The following is a 15,635-nucleotide window of genomic DNA, read 5'->3' as shown; positions in this document are numbered from 1 at the left end:
GAACTTTCAACACAGGAATATTTTCTGACAAATTGTTTTAAGCAACACTTTCATGGTTCTTTTTAATTACAAACATTAATGTGACTGCATTACATAATACCATCTGCAATTCACTACTGGCTAGGTACTATGAGGAACAAGAGACCAAGTTTACCACATGTAATGAAGGCAAAGGGGGGGGGGGTAAATGGCCAAAAACATAGGCACAAAGTGAACAATAAACTGGGGGGAAATGAACTTTTTGGGTAGTTTTTAAAATGCTTTTTGAAAGTGTGAAGAAACAAAATGGTGAACAGGAGAGAAACAGTGCAACCAAAAATGATGGGTGGACCAAGAAGGAACATGATACTGTAGATTAAAAAAAAAACATGAAATAAGACAAACCAGAAAGATCAGACAAAATATAAAACAGAAGTGAAAAGGAAGAAGACAAGCAGAAAGACAAGCCTGAAGACAAATAAAAAGGGAGCATAAACACCTGTGATTGTATTCGATGAAAGCAAGACACAAACTAGTACATCATGGGAGCAGCCTACTTCCAAAGCATCTCTTCCTTCCTTGATCCTAAGCACAGTTTATCTGCTAGCTAAAGGGAAATCCAGTGGTGTTTAAGGATCTTCTGCCCTTTATATGACTGAACACAATAAAATAACTTTGAAGTCAGACCATGAATTTGCTATATAACTGGATTCCTCATTCTCCTAATAAATCAAGGAACTGTATGCCTCCTCCATACAATCCCGTCCCTGGTGGGCATCCCTGAGCAGATCTTACCAGAAAATGCACATAGGGCAAAGAAAGGGCAACAATGCAGAGGGTTTATAACCCTTATCTGGCTAGAGATCAAAGGAAGATGACTTATACCACGTCAGATCACTGCACATCAAATCCCAGTATTATCTATTCTGATTGGCAGGTGGTTCTTCAGGTTCTTAGACACAAGTCTTTCACATCACCTCCACAGACCCTGTGCAAGACATTGCACTATCTGAAACTGGCCCAGGCACCCTCTCCTCCTCTTCCACTGCCCCCTTTTCGGCTGCTTTTCTGTTCCTGCTCCACGCTCCATTCCTCTCCTCCTCGTCTTCTGCTCTTGCACTCCATGCCCCTTCTTGCGCAACTAGTTGCAAGCTGGCTCTACTCTGAAGAACTGCAAAACCTATTAACTGCAAAACCTTTAAGAGCCAGCGCAGGCCTATCTTCATTCACAAGGACATAAGACGCTTTCTTAATGTGATGCACCCTCCCAGTTTTGGCTAGCATTCATTTCTCTCTCCATCTGACAACCATGATTTTCTTTGTACCTGGCAAGCTTTTGCTGTAATATCAGAAGGGGTGTCCTGTGAAAAAGCTGGCCTTAAAGCAGCTCCAACCTGTGCGAGAAAGGAAAATTGATGAAACCATGCCCTACACCCACTCTTGTAACAGGAATTTAGACACTTTGCATTAATTAACCTTTGCAGCTAATTAACCTTTGTAACTGTCATAATTATACGACAGACAGATTAATCATTTTTTTCAGTGGAAAAAGACATCTAATTTTAGAAGCAAATGCTTCTCCAAAGAAGTCACAAGTTTCGTTTTGCAATTGCTATGGCAGATAATGCTGATTGTAGTAATATTATAAATCATGGAGAAAGGGAGTCAATTGCTCATCACCATTCAAGCTGACCTAGCCATGGCTACTGACTCAACTTTTATGACTTTCCAAATGTGAATTGGTAGGTTAAGAAGATTAAAAGGGGGAGCTGTAAATCTTTACATATAATGAGCCTAGACCTGTATGAGAGCTTCATGCATGCCTACAGAGCACCTGTGACAAACAGGATCTCTTCATGCCCATCAAAAGCAAGACGATTCTCAGCTGGGATACATCTCGTTTCACAACTGATTTTTTGCAATGGCATAAGCACATAGATAAGCTTACATTAGCCTGATACTGCTCTAGAATCACATGGCCTGGAAACTCTGGTTCAGGAACTGCTGCAAATTTCTTGATAATGTCTTCAAGTGCTTGGAGACCAGCCATTCGCAACTGGTTGCTGTGGTCAGTTGCAGCCATAAATGCCATGCGAATAAGATCAGAGAGGTGAAGAACTAGAAGGTCATCTGAAAATAGACACAAGAAAAAGCAGACTGTTTCAGAAGTCATCCGTGGTTCAAACTTACACACATCTTTCACCCCAAAGAACTACATTATAATATAGACATATGATATAGTCTAAGCAAAGCAAAACAGAAAAAAATGAGCAAAAGTACCACCTTAAGAGCCAATATCTCTCATGAATTCTGAACTATTCTCCTTAAAATAGGATTTGAAATGATAATAGTATTGCATCTACGGAAAATCTAAACTGCAGTTAGCAAATTCACAGTGCCTATTGTTTACAACAGAGCATGTGATCACTTCTAAGGTTCACCCATTGGATATTTTAGATTAAAGGAGCAATTCATTCACACAAGAAACAAAAGCCATTCAGACCATAAACAAATCTATTGAAAGAATGCCAGGAGGAGAAAAGATGAAAAATATAACAATCTATAAAGTCATCACCTTTGTTGCATTTCTCTCTCTCTCTCTCTCTCTCTCTCTCTCTCACACACACACACACACACACACACACTTTATTCAATGTTAAACTTAATTCGCATAGGATTTTTGCAGATAATTCTATTACCATTTTATTTAATCTAAAAGAAATCATCAGTACAAGGAGTCAGTGGAATGACCTATTTCAATATGCAGGCTTTAAAAGCGATAATCAAAATTTCCAACATTATTTTCATCTAAATTGTAAAAAGTGCCTAAATTTGTAGTAAGTATCACATACTTTTTTTAGAATTCTTTTACATTCCATATTATCAATAGTAGCCTATCTGATGTTTCTGAAATGCCCACAAGCAGGATCTGAAGTCAACTGCTTTGCTTGCAACCCGCTGCTATACCTCCTTGCTTTTGGCACCCAGGAAAAGGTATTTGGAGGCATACCACATCTGAATCTGGACATATAAGTCAGCAATCATTATGAACACCTGTTGATAAGACTTCATGGTAAATACTAAAGTGCCAGAATAAAATATTTCAGATCCAATTCAATCATATATATCTCAGCTCACTAAACCAAAATCTGCATGAAGGTTGTGCCTGCATACTTTGTCCTTGTGTCACTCTGCCTCACTTCTTGTCATGCTGTGATTGAACACTTCCAGGGCGATTTAGCCACAATTTCCCATTATTTCTGAACCAGGAACAAGAGCTTACTGGACTTAGACCAAACCATGATCTGAAACTAACTTCAAACTGTGGTTTCAGACCCTAGTTTCATCCAAATCTGGTAAGTATAGCTTCCTGGTTCGGATATAACAGGGAATGGTTAATTCACCCTAGATATCTTCAATTACACATTGGGAGGAAGAAATGAAATAAGAGATCAGAGATCAGAAGGGTATATGCACAAGACACATACATAATACACCAATATAACAATGTCCAAACATATTAGGCCAATGGAGGGAGCCACGTCATCATGATGTACCAACTGAAGCTCCCAGATATTTACAAGAGTAGCCACAGCCTATGCCCAGAACAGCAGCTTAGCTTTCAGGTTACAAACTGGTTTTCCCTTTTACTCCTTTGTTTTCCTACCACTATTTATTTAAATGATTTCCATTTATTTAAATAAGAATAATCTCAAAGTGGTTTACAACCTAGCTTAAAACATCACGTAAAGCATAACAAAACGTCAAAATAAAACATTGTACATGAAGATCAAATACCAAATTCTCAAACATAAAAAATTACAGACTAAAACTGTATATAAAAATACAACAAACCCCTACAAAACAGCATTAGCAACCACACAAATGCCTGAAATAGAAGCTGCACCTACACTCCCCCACAGCAGCATATCTCAAATACATTCTTAGCAACCATCCACATACAAACAAACCTCATGCATTCCCACCAACCATACAGATAATGCACAGCTAATCCCTAACTATTTATTACAAAGTGAACATCTGGTCTACAAGAATATACGCCTGTGTTAAGTATAGTTTACAACCAGCTCATTCACCTACCTCCAGCTAGGGTAATGCAGTATTGTATAAGCAGCAATACAACCACTCCCAAATCACTCCATCTCTCACCCAGTTAGGACCAAACTGGTATTAAGCAACTTTGAAACACAAAAGCATTGCAATTCAGCCTCTTACTCTGGGCAGCGAATATATAATTCCTGTTGCCACCCTATGATACATTACTTACATTCTCCTACTGAGCACATTCAACAGTACAAAATAAAATGTGGTGATGCCTTCACAGCAACCTCAGAAAGGTCTGCACTTCCTTGGCCCTCCTATCTCAGTCTGTGGGCTGGAATGCAAGTCAATTAGCAGCAGCTGTTTCCACTCTCCTCCTCCTGGAAATATCAGCAGCATCCTGGCTGACAAGGCAACCAGGAGCAGAGTGAGCACAAAGACAGAACAGACTTTTCGTTGCCCCAGGACCCCTCAACAGCAACAACAGGCAAAAGGTGAAGCAAGTCAATGTCAAGATGAAAAGGCACAACAGTTTTTCACAGACTAATGGTCATTCCAACTGTCTCTTAACTGCCGATCTTATAAAAGGATGACCACTGGAGAAAAAAATGCCTCTGCTCATAAAAATGTCAGAATCAATGGACTGTTAACACTTAGCCTCTCTGTGTGAGTGCAAACCTGTCTACATCTGCAGGAAAAAGCCACCTGAAACCTCAACATGGGCAACAAACACACACTGAATCCCTGATCAGAGATGAGGCTCATTAAGAGACCTTGAGTTTTCAATTGTCCGCCCTATAAGATTTTATTAGAGTAGAATCAGATAAGGGGCTCTAGTTACCTATAATTAAGTAGTTATTCTAGAGAAGAAACACACACAGAGAGAGAAAAAAAGATACCAGTCTCTCTTACTTTTAGGATTTCTGAGTTTGGCAGAACGGGCAAGAGCTAGATCAAAGTGGGCTTTATTTGCATTTTCACATAGCATGATAATTCGACACAGGCAATCAGCAGCAAATACTCGAGTAGCCCAGCGAGGAGCTACAGAAGGCTTTGTTTTGTCTTCTTCACCCAGTGTAGTAAACATCATATCATCATCCATTTCATCTTTTTTCTCTGAATCTTCATCTTTTTCACCTCCCAAAGGAGCTGTAGTGGTCATATCTGCAAAATAAGAAAGGATCTATTATTCATTTAAAACATTTTTATCCCAGCTTTCAGTAGAGCAACTTGCAGGACATGTCCCAAGAAGAATAAAATGTAATTATATGCAATAATAAATACCAAGTAAAGCAGCATTAAAAGGAAACCAGCAATAAAACAACAGAATCAGTATTAAATTATCCACCTAGAAGCTTAAGATAATAAAATTGTCTTCATTTTCACTGAAAAGCTATTTAAAAAAAGCATAACAAAACCTTTTCCGTATGACTTTTTTACAGAAAAAATACCAAACCAGTTCAACAGTACTAAAACCCTATGAACAATAGTTAAATTTAGTTAGAGTAGACCCACTGAAAATCAGCTGACATATCAATTTAATTCAGTCCGATATCAGAATAGCAAACCTTTTATTCTTGCATTGGAGAAAACTGACACTAGGTAACAAATGCAAGAAATGACAGTGGCAAACTTGTTGAACTATAGTTCTTTTCGCAATCAAGCCCAGAAACATCTTGGTATTTTACAGCAAAAATGTATTTCTCTAAAGAGACATAGTAAGAAATGCATGCTTACACCTCAAAAATGATGAAGATGGCGCTTTGAAGTCAATCTAGCGAGACAATATCAGGGCCTTTTAAAACATATGTAAAGTCTCACCACAATTCTTTTGGCCTATGATACAAATATTGGCAGGGCACTATATTTACAAGAAACTATTTGGCAATAATCTAGAATGATTCCACAGCACTGATTAATACAAGCTAACAAAATTCAGGAGATGTCAGTAGCCCAATTCATACCCTGGCTCCAAGCCAGGCTCCAATTTCTATTTGAAATGTTCTTGGCTCCAATTTCTATTTGAAATGTTCCTAGAAGAAACTGGGATCAACAGATCAGTGACTCAAGAGTTCTTTCATTTGCATATTAGTAGCTCATAAATAATCTTCTGAAGACAGTTTTATCAACACACCAAGCACCTCCTAAGCTACCTATAAAACACTGTAGCAGTGACTTTCTAATATGCCTCAGGCTCCACTGAAATTATGAGGCCCTTGTGTATTAGTGAAAACACAAATCAGCACCTAAATAAAACTTTAAAGGCTGACCTTTACAGCCTGGGGAAAAAAGCTTCCAATAATACATAATTCCAGATGGATGAGGCCTCAGATTACTGTGCATTTAGTCCTTACAGCATGTTCCAGTAGCCTTATCGGAGGTCACTAGAGCATGAATAGAAGGGTTCAATTTTGTTAGGTGGGGGTGTAGCAGTTGGTGTACCAGTATAACTGGAAAAGGCACTCCTCACTACTTACGTGACCTATGCATCTAACAAGACTGGGTACCCAAAAGCAGGGGTGAATGAAGGCGTCGTGACACCTGGGGCAGGGCGTTGCTATGTAGGGTGCATGTGCAGCGTCACTACGTACAGTGCATGTGCGGTACATAGTGAAACCGCACATGTACTGTACATAGTGGTTTGCCGGGCCCGGCAGCGCCGCTCCAGCGCTGTATGGATGGCGCCGGGATCCTCTGCTCGCAACTGCAGCCTCGAATGGAGGATCCTCCACATGCGGCCGCAGCGGAGTGATGGCTGCTCGCGCCGCTGAGAGCCCCTGTGGGGTGCCTTCTTGTCACCCCCCCAGACAAGACACCCAGGGCGCTCCGCCCCCCGTTGTCACGCCACTGCCCAAAAGAGTACTTAACATGAGTTTGATCAAACTGCGGGAGGCAGTGGAAGACAGAAGTGCCTGGCGTGCTCTGGTCCATGGGGTCATGAAGTGTCAGACACGACTAAATGACTAAACAACAACAACAACCCAAAAGATAAATATTAGACATTGGACAATTGTTGTTCCAAGATGCTTAACAAGGTTTTCTTCAGTAGAGGCTGGACCATGACTTCCTTTAATGCCATAGGCATACTTGATGGAAAAGTCTGCTAAATAAAAAGCTTCTAAAGGAATTACAAGAGTCAAAACATGGTCATTTTCAGATACTTACCACTGGATGCTGCAAGGACATCCTTACATAACATCAGCCAGTGCGAGAGCTTTTCTACTGCCAAAGATGAAAGCATATGTCCCAAGGTATCATGAATATCAGAGCACAGCTTCCGATCAGTCTCCCGATCTAGCATTCCAAAAAGGACTCCCTCAAGTCCAGTCTCTGTGATATTGATTCCCTGATGTCGGCCATGAATATCCCTCCGGGAGCCTAGTCCTGGAGCAAAAGAATTCATATCTGCAAAACAGATGGTAAAGGAATTTTACGTTAACAGGAATTCTTTTCATCAAAATAGCAACTTGAGATTTTTCTAAAAAGTCTATGGCTCCATATGATCCAAATAACTAACACAATGACATCTGCAGCATTAAAATGCAGTACTTAATATGATAAAACACCAAAGATGCGTTAGTAGTCTAGGGAAGTACCAGTAAGTAACCTATGTATCATTGCATCATGTAATTCTGTTTAAACACACCTGCCCATCCAAAGTTGTTGCATATTTCATCATTTATATATAATAAAGTACTCCATATTTGGGCAACTTATTCAAATCTTTTTAAAAGGTTTACATAAATTAACATATGCATGAATTAGTCTAACTCAAAAAAAGCATTGATGGCCAACAGTAGAAAAAAGGTCACCCAATCAAAAACTGTATCACTACATACTTAGGACATAAGACAGAGGTAGCTAACTTGTGACCCTTCAGATGAAGTTGTGCTCCAGCTCTCATCAATCCCAGCAAGCATGTCTAATGATGGGAGCTGCAGTAAATCATTATCTGGAAGGCCAAAGGTTAGCCACCAGAATGTAAGGGGGGCGGGGAAGGGAAGCTTTCTGCAAACTTAGAACAAAGGCACTTCTAGCCTTGTCCTGTCAAATCTAATTTACAATAGGTCTTGAGCTCAGTTCTTGAAGCTTTTAGGCAGACATCTTTCCCAGCTCTGCTACACAGAATCAAGTCAATTCAAAATGCTGGCAAATCCAATCTGGCCAACGTATGCGGAAAGTGTGCACTTTCATAGTCTACCATTGGAGAAAAACTGTCAAAAGTGAATACTTTAGAATGAAACAAATGTATATCATTTTTACGAAGTCAGACAACATGCAGGTGAAAATATAGTATGGGAAATGCACTTTAAAAGTTTACAGCATTAGCTGTTTTCATTTGGTCTTTAGGAAAGTAAACATGCAAAGCAAAACTTACTCATCCCATTATTTTCTTTGTCTCCAGCATTTTTGGCTAAACTCATGGCATATTCACATACTTCTGCGGCTTCTCTCTGAGCAAGCTGCCTCAGACATGCTACCGCAGCCCGACGAAGTAGAAGATGGGAGCTGCATAGGTGAACCTGCAACCAGAGTCATAAATCAGCAATCAAACTAGCTGGGTGACTTGAAAGAACCCACAGGTACTGTTGCTTAATTAAAATTAGCTACTCAGTAAACCAATCTTTTTATTAATTGAAAAAGTACATGAATCAATTAAAATAGCAGTTTAGCATATTGTGGGTTTCCTACAGCATCTGGTTCACCATTGTGAACACCAGATGTTGGACTAGATGGGCCACTGGCTTGATCCAGCAGGCTCTTCTTACGTTCACATGAAACCAAATACACATTTCAATATGACTGCTGCAAAAAGGGGGCCTGGGGTACGTGTGTTGTTTGTGCATATTACTTGGGTCATTTGGCGGCGTGGTAGTGGCTGGGATGGGATGGCTTCTAGGTGTGTGACAAAGGTGATTGCCACAGCAAGCTATGGAGTAGAAGCAACCTTTGTTCAAGAAACTCTGGCTTGTGGTTGCACAAGCCTGAAAGTCTTTATAAGGGCAGAAATTTGTCTATCTGCCTGGACACTAGAACGTGGACAACAGAGATGCTGACAAGGCCTTCAAGAAACCATGCATCTGATGGTTAAGTTCTACCTCCACTGTCAGAGGCACCACTTTACATAGCAAGCGCACTGGCTTGCCCCCGGAAATGAGGGGGCCGGAGCTGTGGGGCATGCTGACATCACTTGTGCATGCCGCAGGGCATGCCAAGGTCAATTGAGCATGCTCCGCGACGTGCTGACGTGTCATGCCTCCTTGAAATTTTTGGGGGTCCCTTGCTGCCTCCTAGATGGTGCCCCTGTTATATAGGGTCATTGAAAGCTGCCTTGTACTGAGTCAGACCAATAGACCATCTATCTCAGTGATTGGCTGTGATTCTCCAGCGTTTCAGGCAATGGTCTCTCCCAACCCCACCGATGACTGTACCCTGGATGTTCTGCCTGCAAAGCATGCGCTCTACCACTAAGCCACAGCCCATCCCCTAAAATGTCTCTTTATGATGCCATAGCTGTGCCCTTGCACCCATAAAGTGATCCTTTCAGAGATGCACTCTTTATGACCAGAGATTCACCAGAGTTCAAGTGTAGGCACTTGTCTGTTTTGACTAGTGTGTGCATACCCACTCCCCCTCAATAATGCCTTCATGCATTCTTTTGAACACATGAATAGGGTTAGTATTTTACCATCATCTGATCTGAATGATGCTATCAGCTAAGAACAGTACTGCTCTATGAAGAAAACCAACAAAGAGCAGCTGAAGTTCACATGATGTGTTATCAACGGCTTCCACTATCGAGTGCAAACTGCTGTTTATAGCAAACTTAAATATGCTTTAGAGACACATTCAAATGTTTAGGGTAAATATATTCTTCCTAATGAAGGAATGTTTTAAACCGTAACCTGCCTTGGCTGCCTGGCTGAAAGGCAGTATATAAATGCAATTAATAAATAAAAGAAAGAAGTACATCTACATATCTTTTCATAAGAATCATATAACTTTATTTAATTTTATTCCCTCCCCCTCTTCTACCTCCTCCACTCATCTCCCCTAATACTCATGGGAGAAATGGCAATGTGATCTGTAATTGCTAGGTTGAAAGCTTTATTGTTATTAGTTATTGCTATTTTGTGAGTACAGTTGATTATAACTGAATGACTTGTCTGTTTCTGTATGTATGTTCTTGAAAATCTGCAATGAAACCTATATTATTTTTTAAGAGCTTAACTATTTGGTTGGACAATGGCTATTTAAGAAGTCAGGTAGTTCAGAGAAAGGGTTAAGGCCTGAAGAAGGTTGTGTGTTCTCCACTTCTGGAGAATACAACTGCTCATTTTGACAAAATTTCTCACCCACCCAATCCCAAGTATCCAACTATATAAATGTTACAGTACTGAAACATAATGAGAGGCATAGCTTATACTCACACAAAGGCTGGGAACGAGACTGGAGAGGTTAACATGTCGTGGTGCAAACATGTGAAGTTGCTGGAGGCAGGAAATGGCAGCTGCCTGAACAAGAGAGTCTGAATGATCTTGTGTAATTGCACATCCCACCAGACATGAGGAACGGATGGTGGAAATGGTAGCTCCGTTACCTATCAAATTTAAATTTATCAAATCAACTTCTAAAATATATACATAATTTTCTATTTCAGTCACAATTCCATGGATGCATTTAATTTTCTATCCTGTCACTTAACTCAAAATGTAATATACACCAAGGCTATAAGCTTTATTTATTTGATTATAGGGTATAGGTCTCACAAGGTAGATGATGATGATAATAATAATAATAATAATAATAAATAATAATATCAGCAACCATATAAAAGACAAGAAAACACCAACATTCCCAAAACAGCAGCATGAAAACTGCATCCCAGCCTAGATATATTTAGTCACTAATAAGAATGTTAAGAAAAGAGCAGCTGAGACTCCAAGAAATAAAAATATAAGAAAAAGGAGAAAGTTGGAAAGGAACCAGAAATCGAAGCCAAGGGAGCCTTATAGCACACCTAAAGGTAAAGGTAAAGGTAAAGGTAAAGGTAAAGGTAAAGGTAAAGGTACCCCTGCCCGTACGGGCCAGTCGTGTCTGACTCTAGAGTTGTGCGCCCATCTCACTTAAGAGGCCGGGGGCCAGCGCTGTCCGGATACACTTCCGGGTCACGTGGCCAGCGTGACGAAGCTGCTCTGGCGAGCCAGCACCAGCGCAGCACACGGAAACGCCGTTTACCTTCCCGCTATAAAGCGGTACCTATTTATCTACTTGCACTTAGGGGTGCTTTCAAACTGCTGGGTGGGCAGGAGCTGGGACCGAAAGACGGGAGCTCACCCCGCCGTGGGGATTCGAACCGCCGACCATGTGATCGGCAAGCCCTAGGCACTGAGGTTTTACCCACAGCGCCACCCACATCTCCTATATATAGCACACCTATCTGGACATTATTGTTGGTTGTCCCTGTTTGACCAGAAGGTAAAAGGTAAAGGATGGTTAAGTTCAGTCAAAGGTGACTATGGGGTTGCGGCATTCATCTTGTTTTTCAGGCTGAGAGGACCAGCATTTGTCTGCGGACAGCTTTCCGGGTCATGTGGCCAACATGACTAAACCACTTCTGGACACCACAAGGAGTGCCAGAGTGCATGGAAACACCATTTACTTTCCCACTGTAGTAGTACCTATTTATCTACTTGCACTGGGATGCATTTAAATTGCTAGGTTGGCAGGAGCTGGGACAGAGCAACAGGAGCTCACCCCATCATGCGGATTTGAACCACCAACCTTCTGATCAGAAAGACCAAGATGTTCAGTGGTTTAGACCACAGCACCACCAGCTACATTAGGATTCACACCAGCAACCAGAATGTCCTCAGGCAGAAGATATAAAATGGAGAGAGACTGGAACAGGACTAAAGCCACAATCCTAATCACACTTGCCTGGGAGTAAGTCCCACTGAACTCAATAGGACCGCCTTCTGAGTAAACATGACTAGGATTTTGCTTTAAGGCTGCAATCTTAGGTATCTTTGTTTGGAAGTTGAAAAAAATTTGATTTATTTTTAAAAATGTGTAATATAACGTGCACGCAACTTAACAGGAGGATTACGCCCCTCATTTTTATTGTTTTGTACACTAACCTTGCAGCTCCGGGCCAACAGTTGTTATTATAGCACCTAGACATCGACCCAAACATTGGTGTACTTCTGTATGTGATGGAGGCACTGTCAAAAGTAGTGTGAGAACCAAAGACAGAGTAGGCTCTACGTATCCACGGTACATTGGTCCACTAGAGTCCACTATTAAAGCAAGCGAATGGAGAGACCATGTCTGGAAGAATAATTAACAGGTTAGTCATATACCTTTGGCACAGTTCACTAAGACTATGGTAGGGTATGGTTGCCACTTTAGCACAGCGGTTCCCAGTCTTCATCACATTATCTCTCTCTCTCTCAGGCTTGGAAAAGTAACTCTGAAGCCCCACTTTCTGACAATTATTAAGGAAATCGAAGCACAGCAATCAGGGCCCACAACATGGTTTAAGTTTTCTGTGAAGTGGACCACCAGCACTAACGTTAATGAAACACTAACAAGTAGTAAAGGTAAAGATAAAGGGACCCCTGACTGTTAGGTCCAGTTGTGGAACGACTTTGGGGTTGTGGCGCTCATCTCGCTTTACTGGCCGAGGGAGCCGGCGTACAGCTTCCGGGTCATGTGGCCAGCATGACTAAGCCGCTTCTGGCGAACCAGAGCAGCGCATGGAAACACTGTTTACCTTCCCGCTAGAGAGGTACCTATTTATCTACTTGCACTTTGACATGCTTTCAAACTGCTAGGTTGGCAGGAGAAGGGACCATGCAATGGAAGCTCACCCGTCGCGGGGATTAGAACCAGTGACCTTCTGATTGGCAAGCCCTAGAGCTCTGTGGTTTAACCCACAGCACCACCCACGTCCCTTCAACAAATAGTGGGCATACCCAAATTATGAAGGCATTTTTATTCCCCGAGACTTCAGGAGTTTGATAATGGGGTGCTTCATTCACAGCAACAGTATTTAAACTTATCTATTAACAAGCTGTTAGTATTTTTATTTTATTTTTTAGCATTATGCTTTTACTCTATGTGTTATAATTTTCAGGCTCCCCCATACTGAAATAAGCATGTGTAACTTCTAAGTATGCCCACTTGAAGAAAGATTTGAGAATTTCATGGTAGGGAAATGAAGTAGAATGCTATCAGTTAATTCAGCTGGAACAGAGTGTGGATGAGACAAGATTTAGGAGACTGAATCCAAGCAGGTTTGACTGGTGAGGGAAGAAAGGTATAAGAGGATTATTGAGGGTGAAAAGCACTTTGTCCAGTCTCCCAATTCAGGCATTTAGAAGAGAATTCTATCTTGCAGGACTGTTTGGAACGTATGAAAGGGAGGGGCACACAATGATCATATACGTTACCTAGAGCTCATTATAGAAACAGTTGAACAGAAAGTAATAGAGAAATAAAGTATGGCTGGGTTGTGCGTAGTACCTGCTTAGAGTAGCGCTTATAGAGAAACATTTTCAGATTGTTTACCAAATAGGTAGCATGGCTATTTATAACTGAAAAGTGGTTGAAGCAACAAAACATGGGTGCTTATGCTCAGAAACCTTTGTTTAAAAAAAGTTTGCAGAATTTTCTGCCTGATGCTTTTGCCATTCATAATATTGTTAAAAACATCTGCATACAGAATGAAGCATTAAAAAGTGTATAATCCTTATTATACTGTGCTGAATATTATACATCTGCTTTACCTGGACTTCAGGGGATGTTCCATCTTGTGCCAGTGCTAACAGAATGCTGACACTGGTTTTCAAGTGCTGCCCAGAACCTATTCCTCCAACGTAGCGGTGGAGACAGCCAAGAGCCAAGGAATGGCCTGTTCTTGCCACAACGTCTCTAGCAGATTTCAGCCTATCAATATTTTGGTAAAAATTAATTTTTGTTAAATCTGTAGCTAATACCATTTTTGTTGATGTCAAATAAAGACAAACAATCCAATACAGTAAGTCCACAACTTACGTAAGGGTTACCTTCCAGAGATTGTGCCTAAAGCCAAAATCACATATAGTCAAAACCCACTGGGTTCAATGGTAGGTGGGATTGCCAAAGTCATTCTTCCTGGAACCCCACCCATTTTCCTCCCCCCCCCCCTTTTTTGCCACACCCATAAAGCTGAATGTGCACAAGTTAAATGTGTACTGTATTATTTTTCAAGATCATATAAAGAGAAAACATTTCAAATGACCAAGGTAGGCAAAAGCAATCAGCGCCTTACACTTAAATGCTTACAGCCATGTTACTTCCTTCTTAAGGTATTAAGAACCAAAATTAGAAATTATATGCAGTTTTTAAGCTGTGCACATTTTCATATTTGCATGCATAGCAAATCAAACTATATTCCACAAAAACTATATTCGATATAAAACTATACTCCCCTGTCACACAGGGGAATGAGATGTAGCAAACAAAGTTCTCCTTTTGCTTCAAGCAAAATGTTCAACGTACTTGTCAAAGCTGTACTGAGCCATTCTGGCAATGAAAGTTGCTTCTCCCACCACCTGTGCCATTCTGCCAAGAGCTTCTCCTGCAGCACATCTCAGAATGGGGTTAGGGTTGTCAAGGGCCCCCATAACTAGTGTCAAGGCAGACTTGCGAACTTCTTCTGGCCCTAAAGTACTTTTATTCTCAGCTAAGCCCTTTAACAGAAGACAACATATAAATATTTACAGATACACACCATATAATACCCATATTCAAAACTACTGTTTCTGCACATGACTTTCCCACATTTCCAGTCAGGGAAAGGTTTAAGCTTTCACACGTTTTGGCAGATGTCACATAACCAGAAGCATAAAGGTGCTCTTCCACTCAAAGTGGGGCTTTTCTGACTTAGTAAAAAGGGCACAACACCTTCAAACTGTAGCATAGGTGATGCATCATATTTTGCATGCTGTGACACAGCTTCTGACACATCATTGTGCAAAGTCTTCCACTAAGGCTCACATAACAAGTTTATGGAACAGTGTTAATGGACTCCATTTTTAAGTTATCTCCGCACCTCTGATCCTTTGATATGGGGGCACTGATATTAGCGCAATAATAGTGATCAGAAATGAATTTGTATGCATACATTAACATTCTATGCCTCACAACTGCAGCCTTGTTATAATTACAGTAGGATAGGAAATATAGTACACAGCAAAAAGACAACATTATACCTCTTAAAGCAGGTTTACCTTTAATGCACTAAGAACAGCAGTAAAAATATTAAGCTGCACAGCTTGCTGACGAACACCTTTTGCCTGCTTGACACATTCTGCAAAATGATCCAACATCTGTAGCCTGTAAAATACATATATTATGAGAAAGATATTCCTTGACGTGATAGAAAAAGAGCTATAAAACCCACAGGCTTTAAAGGTGATGACTGTAAGGTGCCTCTGTGTGGCCAATGACTATGCCACAATGTGATATAATGTACTTCAAATTATGTTACTGTGCTTTCAAGTGAAATTTGCTCTTGGACTATTTGTTCATCTAACAGTGCCATCAAA

The 15,635-nt window shown here is 40.7% G+C and overlaps 1 protein-coding gene across 1 annotated transcript in view; it reads right to left on the bottom strand.

Moving 5' to 3' along the window:
- HEATR5B (HEAT repeat containing 5B) overlaps positions 1-15,635 on the bottom strand; it is a 50,282-nt gene that overhangs the window by 14,235 nt on the left and 20,412 nt on the right. Inside the window, exons 17-26 of the mRNA XM_079969430.1 lie at positions 15,318-15,423; positions 14,587-14,777; positions 13,833-13,992; positions 12,183-12,372; positions 10,473-10,642; positions 8,420-8,564; positions 7,207-7,446; positions 4,954-5,205; positions 1,928-2,109; positions 1,305-1,373 (exon numbers count right to left, since the gene is read on the bottom strand). Coding sequence (XP_079825556.1) covers positions 1,305-1,373; positions 1,928-2,109; positions 4,954-5,205; positions 7,207-7,446; positions 8,420-8,564; positions 10,473-10,642; positions 12,183-12,372; positions 13,833-13,992; positions 14,587-14,777; positions 15,318-15,423 — 1,705 coding nt within the window. The remainder of the gene's footprint in view (positions 1-1,304; positions 1,374-1,927; positions 2,110-4,953; positions 5,206-7,206; positions 7,447-8,419; positions 8,565-10,472; positions 10,643-12,182; positions 12,373-13,832; positions 13,993-14,586; positions 14,778-15,317; positions 15,424-15,635) is intronic.

This window comes from Podarcis cretensis (genome assembly GCF_951804945.1).
Source record: "Podarcis cretensis genome assembly, chromosome: 3".
In the NCBI taxonomy this organism is placed as follows: domain Eukaryota; kingdom Metazoa; phylum Chordata; class Lepidosauria; order Squamata; family Lacertidae; genus Podarcis; species Podarcis cretensis.
This window is presented reverse-complemented; position numbering and strand designations above follow the sequence as displayed.